The sequence below is a fragment of the Pseudopodoces humilis genome, chromosome 3, assembly GCF_049639895.1.
Source record: "Pseudopodoces humilis isolate 2021_Gansu_Grassland_sample_001 chromosome 3, ASM4963989v1, whole genome shotgun sequence".
Classification (NCBI taxonomy): domain Eukaryota; kingdom Metazoa; phylum Chordata; class Aves; order Passeriformes; family Paridae; genus Pseudopodoces; species Pseudopodoces humilis.
The window spans coordinates 39878295-39899509 of NC_142202.1; the positions used below are offsets into that span (position 1 = coordinate 39878295).

At 39.7% G+C, this 21215-nt stretch overlaps 1 protein-coding gene across 1 annotated transcript in view; it reads right to left on the minus strand.

Annotated features, from left to right (window-relative positions):
* Nucleotides 1–21215, minus strand: part of RPS6KA2 (ribosomal protein S6 kinase A2) — a 158487-nt gene that overhangs the window by 7474 nt on the left and 129798 nt on the right. The window contains exons 14-17 of the mRNA XM_005526944.3: nucleotides 19793–19918; nucleotides 5615–5704; nucleotides 3918–4076; nucleotides 2593–2754 (exon numbers count right to left, since the gene is read on the minus strand). Coding sequence (XP_005527001.1) covers nucleotides 2593–2754; nucleotides 3918–4076; nucleotides 5615–5704; nucleotides 19793–19918 — 537 coding nt within the window. The remainder of the gene's footprint in view (nucleotides 1–2592; nucleotides 2755–3917; nucleotides 4077–5614; nucleotides 5705–19792; nucleotides 19919–21215) is intronic.

The window sequence follows — 21215 nt, forward strand, 5'->3', positions numbered from 1 at the left end:
TTATTTGTATTTCTTTAGTTCCTGCATTCATTCCCCCTGTATTAATGTCAGTTTTTATGGGAAAAACTTCTTTGAAAAACTGTTGCATTTCACTCCTGCTCTGTTTTCCTCCAATATCCAAGGACAATCAAGTCCAAGGAAAGTGACAGAAAAATGGGGCAGTGATGATACTTAGTGGAGTGGGTTAATAAGCAAGTGGTTACACAACCCCGAAATTATCGGGTCACTTCCAGAACTTAGTGGGATCTGAAAGAGAGTCCGAAACTGGTTCTTAGTGCCACACCATAGCAGGACATTGTGGGGATAATGGGTATCCTGGAGATATGATACCCTGGGTTCGTCCAGTTCTGAGAACGGCTCAGATATTTGTCCAACCCCCTTTTACTTCTGTAGGCTTTGACTTACTGGGTTCACAATGTTTACAAATAGAGGTTTTTCTTAGTTGTAACAAGCAGGTATGCAAATGGGTACAGAAAGGAAATAAAAACCCCTCATAATTTCAAATCAAAAAGCAGTAGTTCTTCACGAATTCTGTAGGAAAACTGCAGGATAAAACATTTATCCAAGATCACGCTAGTGCACCAGTAGTAGAAGAGTCTGGCTCTTTGCTCCTCACATGCAGCACAACTCGCACTAGGTGGCAGCGTGCCTCTTTCAGATAGCCTTCATCTTTGCTCTTGCTATCACCTGAACCCCAAATTAACTGTTTCCAAAATAAGGGGTGATCCAAGTGGGCAAACGTGTCCCCCTTCTTTGGTCACCGCCCTCTTTGTCACCAGCTCAGCTGACTTTCTGCCTCCTTAATTAGTTTCATGTGGCAGACGTTGCAGTCAGACTGAGAAAGGGAACGTGAAAGTCAAAGCTGGGCTGTAGGGCAGCATTATATCACAGGTAGAATGTAAAATCAATTAAGGCTTTATGTAAGCTCTCTGCCAGTTCTGGTAATGCTTCAATTAATCTTCAATGTCTCCTGCATTAGCAGGAACTGTCTTACTCATCACGAATGTCTGGGAGTGGTGATGTCTGCTTTCAGTTTAAATCAAAAGAGTCTGATCTGAAAGTGGCAATGTTTGTGATTACAGACACTATACAGAATAGCCCATCAAGAAAAACAGCTACACCTATTTTAAGCATCTTGTACCTTGGAGGAAATAGGAGTGCTTCAAATCTTGCAAATATGATTATTTTTGTGGTTTAGAAACTGAATGGCTGTGGTGCCACACAACTTTTTCAATCTACTTTGATAAATTTTAAACAGATCCTTCCCATTTCTAAAATGGAAGCCTAACCAAACTATAATAAAACCCCCAAACCAATCTGTCTTGGCAATGGAAGGTTTTTTTTTTTTCCTGAAGAAAAATCTGTTTTGAATTTATACCACCCTGGCAATGGTCTCTATAGAACAAATTCTCCTTCTGATGCTGGGAGGCTGTGATTCCTGTAACTTTTGGTATCATGAAAGGACCTTGTACAGAAAGATCATCCTAATCTTCTCTTTCCAGTCACAGATGAACATTGCATGGGAGAAAGAGAAGACTTAGGGAGAAAAAAAGATTGCTAGATGATACCAACTGAGAGACACTGGTATTTGATAACAGAGAACAGATGAAGTATTGAAAGACAGTAGTTTTTTGTTTTTCTTATTAGGACCAAAACAAGCAAAGGAAGACACACATATGAAGTAGTGTATTGCAAGTACTAAAATTTTTGATTTTCATCGCTCCCAGAAATGGGTAATTACCCAAGAAATTAACTTCTAGCTCCTTCATTGTGAGGAAGCAGAGATGAACATCTCATGGGTCAAATACAGCAAAGAGCCCAAGCCATGAAACAGCCGTATGAACTCTTGTAGGGCTGCATGAAAGGATCAGCACTTGCCAGTGATGCAGAGCCACCTCTCCCTGTGCTTGGGACAAGCTGTTTGGTCTTCCTCCACTTTCCTGTCTGTAAAAATGAGAAAGCATATCCTACATCCCCCAGAACAGGGGTAGTTGGTACTAGGAGAGCCCAAGAGGAGAGATATTTCTTCAGCTCAGTGAAGCCAACAATAAAGCTCTCATTGATTTCAGCATAGTAAGGATTTAGTGCAAGGATTTTTCTTTTCATTTGTATCATAGAATCATGGAATGGTTAAGATTGGAAAGGTCATATAGTTCAACCTCCCTGCTCAAGCTGGGTCCCCTAGAACACTCAGAATTGTGTCTAGATGGCTTTTGGATATTTCCAGAGAAGGAGACTCCATAATGTGTCTGGGCAACCTGACATCAAGATTTCCTTCTTAAGCCTTAATCCTGTTCTGATGCAGTGCACTAGAGGGAAAGAAGTCTGATCGGAAGCAGCTAGAGAAAAAAAGATACTTATCCCAGTAATGAGCCAAAGCATTGTGTGCACCAGACCAAGACAGACACCAGCTTCTGTCAGGAGAAAAACAACTGCCGTGATAGGACTAGGAACAGGAAAGTTACTGTAATAGAGGCTGTGCAAGTGCCAGTAGCCTGGTTTCTGCCTTGCTCCTCTTGTAAAGGCAGCAAGGGAGGAAGGACTGCTTCCTAGGACTCACTTTCTACTGCAGGCTTTGAAATGTGATCCTACCTCAGGAGCGACAAAGTTGGCTGTGTAGCAGGGAGTCATGAGCAGCCCGTTCTCTGCTCTGAGTTGCTTGGCAAACCCAAAGTCACAGATCCTGATAGAGTCTGGGTTTCCTGACTCATCCATGTAGAGGATATTACTTGGCTTGAGATCTCGGTGCACCACCTTAAGAAAGAACAGCGAGAAACAAGTGAGAAAAGGAGGTCAGGGAACACTGGGGCTTGGCTGCCATTTCTGGTCTGCTGGTTGAGGTAGGTCAAGAACTCATGCTGAAAATATTTAAGTTTTGGAAAAAAAAGTTACTTAAAAGCCTTGGACAGATGAAGGGGGAAAAAAAAATAAAGTCTGTTAAAATGAAAAACAAAATGTTTGACAGCCTCTGTGGGTGTATTAAGATGGAGGCTGCTGCTCTAAGGGGAGACGACTTCCTAAGGGTGGACAAAGTGGGCAGTTGTACAAACATCTTGGTGGCAGAGTCTTCTGGAGCTTGATAGCCTTGAATACTGAACTGAAAGGTGAAGAATATATCACATCATGGGAGGAAAGTGTAAGGTTCTTGTGACTGTCCATGTGAGTGGCTCACACCTGAAAGGAGGAATTAATTTCCTAATTTCAAAATGTATTCACACAATTTTATGTGACTATGTGTTTTACCAGACATGCTGAATATCAGTGGCAGGAAAACAGCCCTTATTTGTTATAGCAAGACTGAAAAATTACCATGAAAGCATAGAAGCCAAAGCACAAAATGTACTTTGTTTTAACCATGAAGCAGGAAAAACAGTAAATATTTGACTAGTTATCCAAACTGCTTGTCCCTGAAATGCAGAAAAGGAGAGATTTTCAAACTGTTGCATATAAAGATCTTAGATTTTAAAAGTCAGATTTTAACAGCATGTCAGAAGTCTTTCCCATCAGCTGCTCAAACTGCCACATCATTTGGAGAGCTGAGCATTTGACTTTCTACCTATTTGCTGATTCAGCTACCATATTTGAAGTGTTGCTAAAAGTTCAGATCCTGCAGTAATGATTGTGATAAAAAGTAAACAACTAATATCTTTAGAAAGTACATGAACTTGAAAATCACTGTAGTGTGGGGAAAGAAAATACTACTTCAACATGCTTCAGTTCAGTGGAAGATGGATAAAAAGCCAATGACCCTATTTCACAAACCAAATGTAATTATAAATATGGAGGTAGGTTTTTGGCGGAGAGGCAGGGGGGAAACATATTTACATTTCAGAGAAGCAAAATCACAACTATTTGCTATTTCAAGAAGCTGAATTTTAAGAAGGTTGATGCAGCTAAGCCAAAAAAGCAACACTTACGCCCTGAGAGTGTAGGTAGTCCACAGTCCTGGTGATGGTGCACAGCACAGCGCTGGCCTCCCGCTCTGAGAAACACTTCTGTCGAAGGATGCGGTCCAACAGCTCGCCTCCCCGCATCAGCTCCATCACCAGGTACACAAATTTCCCATCATCATAGACCTGGAACAGTAACACAATAAATACGTCTCTTGGAACCATCGACTCAATAAAGGTTGATCCTTTAATCGTAGTGTTGGCTTGCTTGTGTGTGAATTTGCAAGAAGAAAATGTCAGCAAATGTGTGGGAAATGGGCTTTTTATGCTCAACAACTAAAAAGAAAACTTTATAAAATGACTTAAATCATCACTTTTTTTCTGGTGTCAGGAGCAGCTTGCTTATTTGTCCACACAGAAATGTAGCTTTCTGGTTTTCTATCATGCCAACAGAGCAGGCTCAGCTGTTAAAAACAGCACCACTCCACACAGCTTCAAATGTCTGTTGGCTCTCACCCAAGCATTCTTCTCAGTAGTGTTCTCTCTTTCCACTTCCACAGGGTAACATTTGCCATTTCAAATATCAATATTTCCCTTTGACTCATGATCAACTAAGGAGTTGTATTACACTGTTGGCCAACACTTGCATCTAATGTTATTATATAGTTTATATTTGCAGTTCTGGTGAATATATTGTTGGTATCAGCAATATTTTATTTACAAAATTTATATTTACATTCAATGTCAATGAGAGTTGGTAAAAGACATTTTATCCTTTAAGTTGGAGGACAATTTAATGACATTTTCATGTCATCATCCTTTATCTGGACTGCAGTAATAGGCAGTGTTATACTCATAAATGCTACATGTTTTTGGAAAGGAATATAAAAACTTTTTTTGCACAGAAGTTGAGATACTCTTTAACACTTAGGAATTAGGTGAGACTTTCCTGAGGGCATGTGATTAGGAGATTCTTATATACTTCTTGGAGGTCTAAACCATCATGTACTGGCCACTGACTCAGGCAGGGTTTTGTTCTGTAGACTCTGAATCTAACATGGTGTGGAAAATCTTAGGTGAGACTTCAGGCAGCTAAAGTAAAACACCTCTGACTAAAGGCCATTGCTTCATTTAAGCATAGTGAAGGATTATTTTTCATATGAAATGCTGAAGAAAAATAATGACATCTCAGGCTGTTGGAATAGAAGGCAAAAAGTCCCTGGCATTAAAACACTACTGGGGGAAATCCTAGTGACTCTGTAAGCTCTCCTCTTCCCAGCAAAGCAGGTATCACAGGCTGCACAGGAATGGCTACTGCTCAAGAAACATCATCCCCCTATCCAGTAGCACCACTGTGTGTATTCAGCAGTGCCCCAAAACACCCAGCTAGGGAGATCTCCTTTTAAATGCTGCTGCAAACCCAAACACATTTTCTCATTCTCCAGCACTGTGCCCCTTTGGTTTTATTTATGGTTTGTTACAGTATATATGAATAGAATGAATCTATATGAATAGAATGAATCTGTATGAATAGAATGCATAACCTGACCAGTCTTTCCAAACGCTATCCAGTAATTTGTTAAGTCATGTTTTCCTTCTTGATTTCAATGGGTCTGGTTTTACCTTGGACCTTCAACTAAAGAATTTTTCAGACATGGACCAATAAATGAGCCTGACTATGAGGTGAAAATCATTTAATGCTGAAGTGCTCAAAGACTACTCACATCTTTAAGAGTAATGATGTTTGGATGCTGTCCATACCGCAAAAGTATCTCAATTTCTTCAGAGGGGTCTCTCTTGCTCTTATCAATTATCTGGAATAAATGAAGGACAGTAGTCAAATACCAGTTAGCAGCATTAAGCACAAAACGAACAATTCCTACAGTTTAAACAAATTACTATTCAAAATTCTTCTATTAATCATTTATTCTAGGAGAGGACAGCTCAAACCATGTGCAAATGTGAGCCATGCTGACTGTCTGCCAAAGCCAGATGGAGCAATAATTAGTTTAGATTCTGGAGGCATAGGCCCTCTTTTTGATGCCTACAGTTTTGTTTACCCATAAATAATGGCAGTTACAAGAAGTGTCATTTAGAAATCAAACAACATTGAGAATATTAAAATAATCATAGTTTTAAAATGACCTTTTTGACATAAAAAATTGATAGAATTGTAACATTGGCATATGCTTGTAAATATGCTGATAATTTAAAATAAATTGTCATATGTATATGTCAGAAATGAAAATGTATGGACATTTACTGTCAGAGGAGGTTTGAATTGAAACTTGGCAATCACTTGGTTCTTTGGGCCAAGTTATTGTAGTGAACAGAGTGACCAGACATTGTATTTGACCATGTAACCAAACTCTCTACCCTTTCCTAAACTGGAAAGAAATCTACTTCACAGATCACTTTTATGTAGTCAGCGTCTTTTGCCTTATTAGAAAATATAGTAAGACATGCAAACTTTTTAGTTTTGTTGCAGCAGGTCTTAGAAAAACGTGACACCTGCTGCTTAGAGAGCATCACTGCATGGAAAGCCAGCCATCAGGAGGGCAATGACTTCTCCTCAGGGATTCTGGTACCTATATTTGGCAGGAGAGCGTTAGTCATTTGTCCAGCTGAGAGTGCTGATTAATATTTCTCACTGTGCAGATGTAAATTATAAATATGGAACAAAAAATAATCTTAAGGGAAGTCTCTGCATTTTGGAATCTCAAAAGTAACTGCACAAGAAATGGCAAAAGGCTCATTCTACTAGAAACTCATTAGGAGTGCACTATTTTGGCTCTATTTCTCATTGCTACAAAACAACAGCAGTACTTTTGACTAACAGGTTTACCAAAGTGGAATGGGTGGCATTTTTAGAAAATAATTTCCATTATTGCCTTGGATTTCAAGGCTTCCAAACTTAAATGTGGTTAGTACTCTCCAAGAACTAGGCACAGAGCACAGATTTTAAATGACGGTGTTAGCAGGGAAAAAACAGCTTTTTAAAAACCTCTTTTGCTAATGAGGATAAATGCCTGTCTGTTTTTTTTATAAAATGCCTGCATTTTTCATGGTGTAATTGTGATGATATAAATTCATGAGTAGTATCTTATGCATTAGCCATAGTAATGCATAACTGAATATAAATCAGAGGCTTCATAGACATCATGACTGGCAGGTATGTGGAGTGATAATGATGGTCAGTAGTTGTCCATGGCTCAGGTATGCCTCTGAAGCCATATCAGTGATTTGATTCCGAATTAATAGAAGTATGACAAATGAAAGTGCAACAGGCAGCTGTTGCAGGTAAATGATTGTTGTCCACATTTGAATAAATAAAGGAAAACCTCAAGAATAGGTGAATGAAATAAAAATTTCTGCTGTTGTTCTCCCAGTCTTGTTGAGGCATTATCAAGAAGCCAATGCAGCCCAAATCAACTAACTCCATGTGAGTACAACCACAGTGACTGAATGTGTCCCACTCAACCAGTAAGCCTAAAATACGAAAAGATCCTCAAGGCCACCTCCTTGGCTACACTGATAAACCTCTTGTCAAGTTACTGCAGTAACTCAGGTGTGCCCCTGTCAGCATCTGCCTGCCTTGTACAAACCAGCAGAACCTACTGTGGCAAGCATTACCACCAGTGTGAAGTACCACTATCACTAAACTGGTGTAGCAAGCTGTATTTTCCAGTTTCCTTTTCTGTTGCAGTTCCCTGTGAAAGGAAATATCCAGAGCTGTGGAAAATTTTAAGCGACTATTAATAATGCAGGACTTTAAATGCATATATATGGCCTAAAAAAAATCCAAACCAAAAATAGTCTCAGCTATTGACAAAACTAAAACAAACAGAATCTGAAGCACTCTGTTACTGACGTAGTAGTAGCAGCAGCAGCAGCAATTTAATGCATCTAATTCACAATATGCTATGTAAATATAAATTGCAAGACAGTTCCACTAAGCTGCCCCAAGCTGCACCACAAACCACGTTGTTGGAGCTGTGAAGGGACCGGCAAAATTCCTCTCAGTCCCTGGGCAGTCTGATTGGACAGACCAGAACCATTTTTCTCCTCCACAGCAAGAGATTGTCACTCTGACAGGTGCCTCTCTTCAGTGTGCCTGTGACTTACACTTGGCCCATGACTGCTAAAGCAGCAGAGGAGGTGTTTGCTGCAACTTCAGCAGAAATCCCTCTGCAGTTCAGACTGGCTGCAGTATGCACAGTTCCTTTATTTGTATGTTGCAATGGCCACAGCAGTCCATTAAATATGCCCCATAGCTCCACTGTGATACTCAGTTCTGCTGATCTTCCTTTTCACAAAGTCCTAGATTCATTTAGGTTGGAAAAGATCTCTCGAGATCATCAAGTCCAACAATTAACTCAGCGTTGCCAAATCCACTACTAAACCAAAGTGCCTTATCTACGTCTCTTAAATGCCTCCAGGGATGGTGACTTCACCATTTCCCTGGGCAGTCTGTGCAGTGATTTACAACACTTTCAGAGAGTTTTTTGGTGTGCTGTTAAATCCACCCAGAACTTCCTGTGGTAAAAAAAAGCATTTGCCACCCCAGTCCCTGTTTCCTCTTAGACACTGTATTTTGCATAAATACAGACTCTTCTCTGTTCTCCTCTGGGAGAGCCCATGAACCTCCTGCAGCTCTTCCCATGCATGCAATGACATCTTTTCTTTAGGAAACTCATTCTGATTTGAATTCAACTAAAATGTACATATAAACACTCTCTATTACAGAATTAAGGGAAGATCCCAGCTACTAGTCCTGAGAATTTGAGTAATATGTAATGATGCTACTTTTCTGTTTCTCTCTTTAGATGTGTAATGAAGAAGACCAATTCAAAAAGCTGCCTTAATGTATAAGTAACTTAAATGAAAATGTACCATGAGCTCCATTGTACCTTGCCCCAGAAGAGCTATGATGCACAAGGGTCATCCATTGCCCTTAAGAAGAGAAAGAAACTGAGCCATAAAGCAAATAGACATTTTTCTGTGCATTGGACGCCCAGGGATTGTTCAGAAACTGGTCTGTGTCAAACAGTGTATGAAAGAATTTCGGAGTAAAATAGGCTCAGCACAGTCAATAGTGTCCTTTGTTCTGATAGGGGATTTGTTTGTTCTTTAACTATCATGTCCTTTGTGTGAATAACTGAAAGGAAAAAGTGCATTTTCTTTCCTCAGTGGGATTTAGGGTAATAACCTCATGATATTTGAATATGAGTTGAACTCCTTTAAAGGACAATACTGAACACTTTCTCTATTAAGGAAGAAAGGATCAGGACAGAATATTTTCAAGATCCCAATTAATGCATCCGTCCAGTTTTTACAAGTCATTCTACAAGTCTTCTGCATGGAAAAAAATAATCTAATTCTCCTTTACTAATGGGTTTTCAATGGATTTAGCCCTGCCAGAGCAGACTGATGAGTATTAAAGGGAGTATCAATAAAATTCTGTATGGGCAAAACCTTGCTGAAATTGTAACAGCAGCTAAAAAGACATTATATATATTTGCTTGCTGCCTTTTGGTGAAGGTATTTGCATGCTTCCAACTACGTAGATACATCTCTTCTGGACCTAGCTATGCTAGGGACCTTCAGCTGTTTGATACCACCCACCAGCTGGGACCTGCAGCCTTTACAGCCCTGCCAAAGAAACGGTACTTGTGAGCACTCCCTAATCCACTTTCAGTGAACCAGCCCTGCTAATACAAATTGCCTTTTCCAACACTGAAATTAATCTGCATGACTGTCCACGAGAAGAATGGAGAATGGCTGAGTTTCTCACATGGAATTCTCCATCACTACTGTTGTGAGATTGGAAAAGGCAAGAGGTGGGAGGAGACAGTTTAACTGCCTTTGCTGTCTGGAAAACGAACAGCCTAAAAGAAATAAGAGAGAGAAGCAAGAGAGTGAGAAAAAGGACAGAAAAGAAACATGAGATGCACTGATGGGAAGAGCAGTGATACAAGCCTGAGGAGAAAGGATGGGGCTCTGGCCAGGCTTTGCTCAAGCTAGCAGCAAGGAAACTGCTCTGTTGGGTCTTTCTGTGCTTGGGAGAAAGGACCTCGTGCATCTTTAATGACCAAACAAGACTGTAGTAAAACATTTTCTTGGCTCTGACTTGATTTTTCTCTTTAAGTGGAAGAGGGCTCAAAAGCTGTCTGATCATGTCAGCTGAAATGGGTGATGGCAGCCACCTGCCTTCCTGGGGAAGCTGAATGCACCCAACACTGTCACAGCGGTTTAACCCCTAACACCATGTGGTGTGTGCCATGACCATGGCTCTCTGTGCAGTAAAACCTCTCCACTTTATTTTAGGGGTTTATTCCACAACAAAACCCACAAAGCTGGGGAAGCATTGAAGGTACACCCTGCAGCATAGGAATAGATAAAAAGTTGGTTGAAGAGCTTTGAATTAGGAGTTTTGGTGGGTCATACTGCAGAAGCATATGGCATAGCCCTTTTTCCCCCCAGTCCCAAATGGGATCAACCTCTGCCTTGTCTTCAACTGCCCCAAGTGACCTCTCCTGGCAGCTGAAACTGAGGCACCAGAGTATGAACTGGGGCAGCTGAGCTACTGGTACAGTCCCAGTCTGCTGCCCCAGCTGCAGTAACACAAAGTCCAGCAGAAGATAGGGCAGACACCTGGGCATTGTCACACCTGATACAGCCACGCCTGAGGCTGCCAGTGTATTTAGGCAGTGGGATGATGTAAAGCTCCTTTTGACCAGCACTAGGGAACTTTGAATGGCTTTGTGAAAAAGCATAGAGGAGGAAGGGAGTTTTATATGCTTTTTAGAGCTGCTTTATTTTCTCTTATATACAGTTCTTTCTACAGTCTGTTTGGAGAGTAAGCATGGGTTAATCTCCTTCAAGAACAGGTTCATTACATAGTGTGATGTGATAGTCTCTGTAAAAATCCTTTTTTTTTCTGGGAAGGGAGAGATGAGCAAAAGGAAAATTAATTTTGTGGTCTTTTGCATATTATATCTACATTGTGATGTATTTGAAAATTCAGGGCACTATTAGTGGAACTGACTATAGGTGGGATTTCTTCTCTTCTGAAAAAAGGAGGTGTGACAGCACACAGAGATTTTAACCTGACAGTTTCAGCTACAATACTAATTCCAATGAAAATGTCTTCACAGAGAGAGAGTTCTGCAGTTCTGTGCTGCTGGAAAATGTACAGGTTTCCATTTCAGCAATATTTCCTTCTAAAAATAAGCTCTATTCATGCCAAGCATCTGTTTTAATTTGGTTCCTTTTTTTGATGTCAAATAACTCAAGCTGGATGAAAATCACTGCAGAAAGGCTAATATTATTTAAAAGAACATGGTATAATTTTACATTTAAGAGGTCTCCAAGGAGAACTTTTCCAAGCCTAATAGTTTCTGAGGGACTATTTGCTGTGCTATTAGTTTTGATTAGCTTCAGAAATTCATTCCCTCTATCCATGCTCAAATCCTTCAGAAAAATAGTGAAAAATGACTATTAGAAGAAACAGGCCTAATTAGCAATATTTTCTGAAATGAGGACTGCCCATCTGATCAAGCTGTGCAGGTGAGACATTAAACATTTCTGCACACAGAGCATGGTCACTTGCTGACACTGTTTGCTGACTTAGCACTCCTAAGCTGTCAGCTGGAACTGTTAATTAACTGCTCTTGTTAATTAGCACTTACATGGTAGCACACATTTTTTTAAGCAGAGCAGAAACATTAACAAATTTATTTCAATAGCACCTGTGAAACACAAAAGCTCATTTTAGGGAGATGTCTTCAGTTTTGGAAGCAGAATAGTTTGGTGGGAAAAGCTCTGCCTGTGTTTCAGTCTGCTCTGCCCAGCACATATCCTTGGATCAGACTGATGAGTTTTCAGTAAAATAACTGCAATGCTGCTCTCACCTTCTACAAAAAGCTTCAGGGATGGAAACCAGTGTATCACATTTAGAACTTATAAAGGGGAAGAATTATTACATCAGTATGGAACACAAATACAAGAAACACAGTTTGAATGGCCCCAAAAGAGAAACAGAGGCACAAAGGACCAAATTCTGTCCAAAATAATTTAGGTATTTGGCAAGCAAGTTAGTGAAGAGAAATGTGATATTACTATGCTGCCTGATCCTAAGTCTCAGAAAAGATCTAGTTAGCAGAGAGAAATACCATATTCTCACATTTTTCAGAGGTCCAGCCATGCCAAGGAAAGAGACACTTTAGAGCCTTGTGACAAAACGGGAAGAAGGCTGCAGGAATCTGTAAACCAGAGATGTACAACCACTACACATTTAAGATTTGCTTTGAAGCTGAGATTAAGAGGTGGTCTGCACACATTTCTGTATTTCTACCTGCCCTCTCTGATTATTTTGTGAAGAATTTAAGCAATAGCTTTGACCCCCATTTACCCCAAAAGTCAGCAATGGCTGTTGCTGCTAGAAACAAGCTGGCTACCTGTAGTAAAGCTCAAGCCACTCCTGCCCCTCTGCCCTGCCTTCTCCCATGTCCTTCCAGCAGAGTCCAGCACTCTGTACTGGCCTAGCCTTTCTGAAGCTGTAGCTGCAGGGCTATTCAAGCAGTGTCTATTTGGAGAGCTGACCTACTTCTATGAGGAGACTATCTGGAAGAAAGCATAGAATCACAGAATATACCGTGTTGGAAGGGACCCATCAGGATCACTGAGTTCAACTCCTACGTGAATGCACAAAACAATTGAAAAGTGAGACCCATTGAATTTTTGCAAGTACTCTGGAAACCCCAAATCTTATGAAATGAAGACACCGTATAAAATATGCTATGTTGCCTCCTGTTATGGTGAGTGTACAGAATGACCCTGGTCCAGGGTAGAAGTCAGAAATGGGAAAGCCTTGAAAGCCTTCAAAAATACTCTCACAGACCAGACATAAGTGCCTTCAAAAATACTCTCACATAGGATCCTCATAGACAACAATAATCTATCATCCTTTGCTGCTTCATACATTTTATTGTAAATCATTTTCTCTTTCCATCTCATCGAGAGGACACCATCCATGCTGTTTGCAATCACTCTTAGTATGGTAACTAGCCCTTATTAGGGCTATTAATGCTGGTTTCTTTGCAGAGCATGACAGAAAACAGCCCTTCCTTTACAAATTCAAAGAAGGGCAAAGATTTGTGCTTAAATCTGCTCTAAAGCCTGTATCTCCTAAATGGCACCCTGTAGGCTACCAAAATTGATGTCCCACTGCCAAAAAGCTTGAGATATGCCAAAATCCTTCAGGCGCTCAAAACCATCTTTTACCCAAGTGTCTGGTCCACATTATTTCCTGATGCCCAGCTTTATAAACAAAATTTCATGGGAAAACCTGGTAAGTGTTCTCTGTAGTTTATCAAGGTAAAGAAGAGTCTTGTATCTCTGACTCTGCATTTTGTAAGGCTACATTTCCACTAATATGAGAAATGCAGCTGCTCGGCATGTGAAGGGGAAGACATCTCGGTCATTTCCTTGAAGAGTTTGCTTTACCAACTGCTCTCACACTCAGACTTCTTTTTCCCTGAAACTCCCTTTTTTTAGCTTCAAGACGTTCTGTCTTCCCTTGCTGTCTTTAGCAGCAAGATGATGGTTGTCATCCATCATTTATATCACCTTAGAGATATTTATAGATTTTGATCGCATCCCACCGAGCTCTCGTCTGTCTTACTCCTATTTGTCGCTCTCTTGTTAGAATGTGCCTTGTAATTCTTGCATATTTTCTGCTATAGATTTTGTCGAATTTACTCATATTCTATCTTAAACCATGGATACCAAAAGAGCACATGATCTCACAGGGTTTAGTATTCCTATTCAGGTACTACAAGAAAAACTCATTTGTATGCAAGCATGGTAGTAAGATAGAAATCTATATGCATATAGATTATATAATCTGCATATGAATTTTATTAATAAAACTGTAACTACACTAGCAACATATTTATGAAATGCTTTTCTTATGCTGGTATTCAAATATTTGTATTTCCATCCTATGAATTATTTGAGAACACTGAATAGCTGCATTACATATTCAGGGAAGGAAAGCAAATAGAAATGAAAAACTTTGGCATGACTGGTCAGAGATACTTTTTCAATAAAATATTGGAAAGTATCTTTCAGTATCATTAGTATGATCTTGCAGAGACAAAAGATATGCTCTTCATAGATAATTTGAAAAGCCATCTTGGAGAAGAGCAAGGACAGTTAGAGGCTTCTGGAAGCATAGCTGGCACTCTTATTTCCCTTCACTTGGCTAATAGGTTTTATAATGAGGTCCTTCTGCATGACATTATATTCTTCTTGGTGCCATTTTTTTCCCCAAGTGTGAGACATGATAGAGGTCTACTCATACAAACCTGACTGAGACAGCCACCCAGCAAAGTCAAGAGTGGTTTGCAACACTAGGGACTGAACAAGCATCTGATCCATGCCCATTCAGCCTATCCTCTTTCTGGCAGAGTCATGATAGTGCTCTGCTCCAGCAGCAGGTAACTTCTGCTAAATTTAAAAGCTAAATCTAAAAGGGATGTATTACCAGTGGCTCTGAGCTGGAGATTAGTGCGCATACCCTGGGGCCTGACCTCTGTACCAAGTTCTGGTGCAGGCAGAGTGGGGAAAGGCTGGACAAGCAGTGAACATGTACCTGCTGGTTTGAGAAGCTGTCAGTCTCAGGGCCAAGAAATCTGAGGTCATCTAGCAAACTTTCCATTGACCTTCCTATTTAAGTACCGATATATTTATCCATTTTCCACCAGATCCCAAAGAGACAAAAATAGATACAAAGCCTTCCCTGAAATTTCCACTGTCTGTTTCACTTTAGTGACTTTCTATAGTTAAGGAGAGACAATTTTAAGCAAATCTCTTGAGATCTACAGACACCTTAACTTTCAAGGAGTTTTAATGATGTTTGGGCTAATTTTTTTATTTGTTTTCTTATTTCACAAAGAAAGATTCCTATTTTCTTTACTGCATTCAGCACTAAACTCCTGACCTAGACATAGTGGAGGCTAAGGAAAAAATGTAGAGCCACTAAATACTACTGAGTAACCTCGTGCCTTCAGATCAGTGTGCAATTTTATCTACTTACACCAACCACCTGGAAAAAAACAAATTAAGATCATGAAATTAATGAAGAGGAAAATGAAGTTTAAGGAAATTATGAAAAAACTCTGGAATTTAAATGGGGTTTGGTGACTATGTCACTCACTGTTATTAGCAAATTAAATAGACATATACAACCAGTTTGATTACACAGGCCTGCTAACACTAGCTCTCATGAGTTACTGATTTCTATTTATTGATAGCTTGCTGACATCACTTCTCTGCTGGTATCAAAATTTTGTAGGTAATTAAAATGCACCTTCCCTCCAGTCTGCAAACACCAAAACATGCTAGAGAGATGTGCTTTCAGTGCTTTGCAGTTGCCAGAATTACACAAGAGCTGTAGGATTCGCTTGGACTCTAGCATAAACTAACTTATCCCAGTGGAAGACAGACTGCAAACTTTGGCTTTGCTCACAACTGTGGAACATCTGGAGCCAAACAGTTGGTTAGTACATTACAGAGCTAGGAAAAAGTCATGAGATTCACATGTGTTTCAAGATCCAAATTCCACTGTAACACTGGCATCTGAAAAATTGGACTTGTCAGTTGAGATTGTCTCTATTGTATTTTTCTTCTTCAAAGGAGGGAATAATGTATATCCTGTATTTAGGATATACAACCTTGTTTTTTGCTTTGCCTCTAACAGCATGGAGGGACTAAAAACCTGCAAGACTTAACCAGCTGGATGTTCTTTTGACCAGGAGAAAAAGCTAGTTGACATCAAGGTGTTGAATCTGGCATCTAAACCACCTACCTCTGAATATTTGGGGCAGTACTGGGGACAGAGCTGGCCCAGCAGCAGAAATTTCTACTTGGCTATTATCCATGAGTAATCATTCCTGGGGGTCAGGAGTCAATCTGAATAGATAAACCTTTAGAAACAGGGAGATGAAATCAAGTCCCTTTCTGACTTACTTAATCTGGCATCAGTAAGAAGCACATCCAAAAATCCAGCTTGAAAGCTTCACTAGCACTCCAAGCTTCAAAGCTGTGCAATAGTTTTAAGAAAAGAAAAACATTTAGAATATGCTAATTGCATCACATCTCTGTAAGGTTCTGTAAAATCTGATTCACCAAGAACTCTGAGGTCCAAACAAGAGCTCTTAATCTGTTTAGGCTTTCATTGCAAACTTTCTTCCCCCCACAGAAACCCCTACCATGTCCTCTAACATCATTCTTTTACTTAATTATTTTATTTTCTATAGATACTGATGTGACATAATGCTTTGATTTGATTTTCCTTTGCGTCTGACCTCACTATTACATTTATACCCATGTGCAGTTTGTAACTATGACTGACAATGCCAGTTCTCTTTCCTATTAAAAATAATTAGGCCTGCTGTAGTCAAGATGATTAATATTATAGCAGAAGAATGTGAAACACAATAGAAGTCTATCAGAGGAGAAAAACTCTTTTTTTCCCCACCTTTCTTCTTTCTACCAGAGTATTATGAAGCATCCACCTCAGAATATTCTGTGATTCAGAAGAATTAACAAATCTTTACTTGTATTTCAGAGCTTTTTTACTTTTTTTCACTTGGGAATGAAATAGAAAGTTAAGAGTAAAATTTCAAAAGCTCCTCAGAGTACATATGTGCAATATGGACACATGGACTTGCTAAACCAACATCTACCTGCACTGACCTAGATAGGTGGTTACTAGTTCCAGGGTAAACTCAATTTGCAGGAAATTTGACTATCTACAGGGTTTTCTCTTGCAGGGTAGTGAAATGCTCTGAGAAGTGGAGATATGTCTGAATTCTGAAATATTGCATTTAGGAGCCCAAGGGCATGTCTAAAATAGCTTTTGAGTTTATTATTAGCATTTCATTTTTACAGATGACATAGAAGAAGAGGGAATAGGTTGCAAGAAAATTCTCTTCTTCAGCAGGCTCCATGATTGGATTTACAGAGGCAGTACAGCTGCCTACAGGTGCAGAGAGGTGTCTGGAGGAAATTCCAAAAACTCCTCAGTGAGCAACGTGCCTAATCTCAGTGAGCTCTGAAAAGAGTGAAATTCCAGATCTGTTCAAAAGCTTTTACAACACCAGGAAAGAACTTCTTTGCAATGCTAGACATCTAGTTATCTCTACAAGATGCCCCCAATTAGCAGCAAAAGGAAAAGGGATGAAGTGTTTTGCATTTTAATAAATATGTTCTGCTTCTGGACTCGAGTTACTCTGGCCAGGTAATCTCCTGTCTCAGTAAGACACCACACAATAGCAAACAAGGTGAGTGGCAGGCTCCTTGGAAGGATTATTTATTTACACGGTGACACGGTGTGTGTCTTCCCTCAGTGATGCCACCAATCCTTTGGTTAATTTCCTTAACTCCTTCCCTATCACCAGCATCCCCTGAGGGAGACAGGATGATGTTCTCTGACGTGTTGGCAGTTCCTCTGAAAGACAGAGCTTTTAGTGAGGTGGTGTAAGGCAAATGGAGCTGCTGCCTATCACACAAACTATCACTGCAGATACTTTTCCCCGTGAATGTTATGTACTAGAGAACACTGAGAAAATTATACTTACTAACAGAAATGAAAAGAGCCTAATTACAGTGATTTTTATAGAGAGAGTTAAAGGATGCGTGTCACAAGGGACTGATATATAATTATGATAATATCAGTTACAACTCCTGTGCTAATTACTTGAAATGGGTGGCATTGTGCAATTTTTTTTGAATGTGAGCTACTATGACAACAAAATGATAAAATCTTATTATGAAATTACAATAAAATTGGAAGAAAAATAAAATTAATATACTGGTAGGACTAATAGCCAAAGAGGCAGCACTAAATGTGCTGGAAAGACAGAACAAACAGAAACCAGCCAACTGTCTCCAACCCCAAATCTGTGCTACGCATTTGACTCACACTGTGTCAGAAATTGAGATGCTGAACATGTTGCCTACACTGGCAGTCAAAATCAAGACATATTTACTTAACGAGAAAAGAGTTGTAAGAAGTGGAGGAAGAAAGGAGTAAAAAGAGGAAATATGAAAACATTGTAAAAGAGCATAAACCTAGCAAGCTCAGTGATGAACTCTTCTGGAGCTTTGAGTGTTTCCATGCCTTGGCTTTGTTCTGGATCCCCTGAGGTACCCCAAACACCCAGCCTGCTGAGCTTGCTGGACCCTGTAAGGTTCAGGCACTCAGACATCTTCAAGGGATGAGGTTTTTCTATTTTGGTTTCACACTGATAAATCTGTCCACAATACTTGATATAAATGAAATATTGAAGTTATCACTTAAATTTAGTATACATTTTGTTCACCATGGATGTATTTAAATTATACAGAACCACACCTTCTTGACAAATGACCTGGGCACTGAGAAGCTCTGATTTTTTTTCATTCATTAGAAGTGAAAATAGTAGCACATTCATATGCAAGCCCACAGATCTGCTCCTAATTATGGTGTAGCCTAGAAAAATCAACCATTGTTTGAACAGTGACATCAGCAGGTTGTAGGTTAATAGTGGTTTCCAGATTTTGGTTGGCCATCATGAGGAAACATGAAAAGTTTCATGGATTTTCATGGATACTGCATTGCCATAAGTCTAGCAGTGGAAAATAAGACTGAATAAAATGTTTAATATTATTCTATTGACTATCTGGAGGTCATTTATCTCATGAACTGCAGTTTGAATCACTTTCTTAAGCTTTCAACATCTCATTAAATAGCAAAGACAATCTCATTTATTAGCAGAATTTACATCTCTTTTCTAAAATTTTAAAACAGCACAAGTAGAGTGGCAGTTGGCTAGATCCCCTCATTTGCTGCAAGTTTGGTAACTACACTTCTCTCTGTGCTGCAATCTGTTCCCATGAGATGCTACAGAGGGAATGGATCTGACCTAACTTCCTCTGCCTTTTAAAATTCCATATTATAATCTAATCCTACCCCTTTTGCTATGAGAACAAAACCATGAAATACTTTTCTAACATATTGAGTGTTTTCACTGCTAAACTCTTCCTTAAAGTGCATGTTTGAAACTCTTCCTCTGAGCTGTTATCTCACAACCACTTGCCACTGGTCTGTAGTGCCCCCTGAAATGGCTGCATGCTGTCTATTCAATAGCAGTGAATAGAGATGATGAGAGCTCTCTGAGCAGGGCCTTCCAAAGCAGTTCTACTGAAGTTCCTCCCTCATCTCAGCAGCTCCCTGGCCTCTGTGGCTGAGATGACTCTGTTTTATGCACCGTTGCTTGATCAAGTCTGAAGTTCACTGACTTGTCTTTGATGCCCAGCCAAATCAATATTTAAATCTCTGCTGAAGATTGACTTTCACTCCTTTTGATAGCATCCATTTTGAAGGTGGAGAAGACAAAGGGAAATCTGAGTTTTTCTATGTGGTCATGATTTTCACTGAAAAACCTGTCTAATTACAAAAAAAGTGAGTTCTAAACAACTTGAGAAAGAGGAATAAATAAATTTTCCAACTTTGCAATAATTTTATATGTCAGTTTTTAAAATTATGATGATTCAGTGTAGGCTATGTTAAAAATCTTATTCAGTTTGTAATGAGCATGGCTGCAGTGGTTAACAGGATTTCAATGCAAGACAGCAAAGGTTTTTTCCACTGAGGAATTCTACATGGTGGGACTGAAGTGTGCAAAAATATGAAAGACTTACCATGAAACCTGCCATCTTACAAAACAGGAAAGATACCAAGTGACACCCAGCAACAAGAAATAAGCCAACAAAATATCCAGCGACCCCACTGCTGCCCTGGCTGGCAGAGCAGCCTCAGATGCATTTCTGGCATTTACCAGAGACTTTCTTACCTTCACTGCAAACTCTGTTTCTGTAGCTTTATGAACACATCTTTTGCACACTGAATAGGAGCCAATTCCTATGTCCTCCTTGATCTCATATCCATCAGTAAAATGAATGTTGTTGCCATGTAACTGCTACAGGGAAAGACAAAATAAACAAGGCAATCAGGACATGGATATGTAAAAGCAAGGACTAGCCTCCCCTTGAAAGAGCAGCTTGATCCCCTCTCATTCACAGAGCTCTCTTGTCCTTAGCAGCTTCCTAAATCCAGTTAAAAAAATATGAATCTCTTGACTTAATCAAGGAAATGTGTTTCTTCTTTTCTACCTTTTTCCAGTCTGTAAGATGAATTCTCCGTGTAGAAGCAGTGGAAAAACCGCTGGGGTTTTCTAAACTATTTCTGGAATGCAGAAAATCATCCTATATTAGAAATTCATAGGAAACTGTGGGCCAAACCTCCTGACAAATGTTCCTATCTTGACAATATAAACTGATTTCTAATTACTGAGGGGCAGATAACATATAAAATACTAATAGCTTCACAGTGCCCAAGAGAGATACCCCATATATGGGGAGTGCCTCCAGATCAGGAGGTCCTGTCTAGGATATGTTTATCTGTAGTTTCTTTGTGAGAGAGAAGTTCATATTTTAAGCCATTAATTCATATGTTCTTTGGAAAATGTCTTGGCAGATTCAATGGTGAACCCCAACTGAGGCTTTGCTGCAAATTCCATCCAAGGACTCAAGAAACAACCAACACCTCTAAAAATTCTCCAGAATCCTCTGTCTAAAAATGTAGCCTTGCTAGCAAAGTCCACACAGAACCTGATAAATTTTAAGATGTACATATGTCAATATTCAACACATTTTTGCAAAGCAAATCACAGGAATATATATAACATTTCTGGGATGTAATCACTTGGGTAACATTTCACTTACTGTGGCGTCAGAGCATCTTTAAGAGTATGACATATTCCACCATAAATAATTAAAATAGAGATAAAAACCTATAAAAAACACAGGCAGGGTCTCTGTCCTTGAGGTATTGATACCTGTGCCTGTGGGTAGGAGAGGGAGCTTTTTCCTAGTGAGAAAATTGGTTGCACCTTTAAGCAGCCCAGTTCTTTCTCCCTGCTCATTTGTCCTCTGATGTATCAAATCTTTTGTAGCAATTTGTTTCTGGTTTAAAGTACAACTGGATAGGTTTTTTTAGAGGAACGGCAGCAAAGAATCAAGTGTCTGGTACATTCCCCCATCAAGCACCCTGGTTTAGGTGAGTACACCCAGGTTCTTGGACAGCAACAGGAGTTGCTCTGCCTCTTACACCCAGGAGGTTGAGCTCTGTGTCTCTGGGAGCCTATAGCAGTAGCTCAAACCCATTTGCCAGCACAGACTGACTGGATCATATAATCCAAGACAAAACTGTTGAGA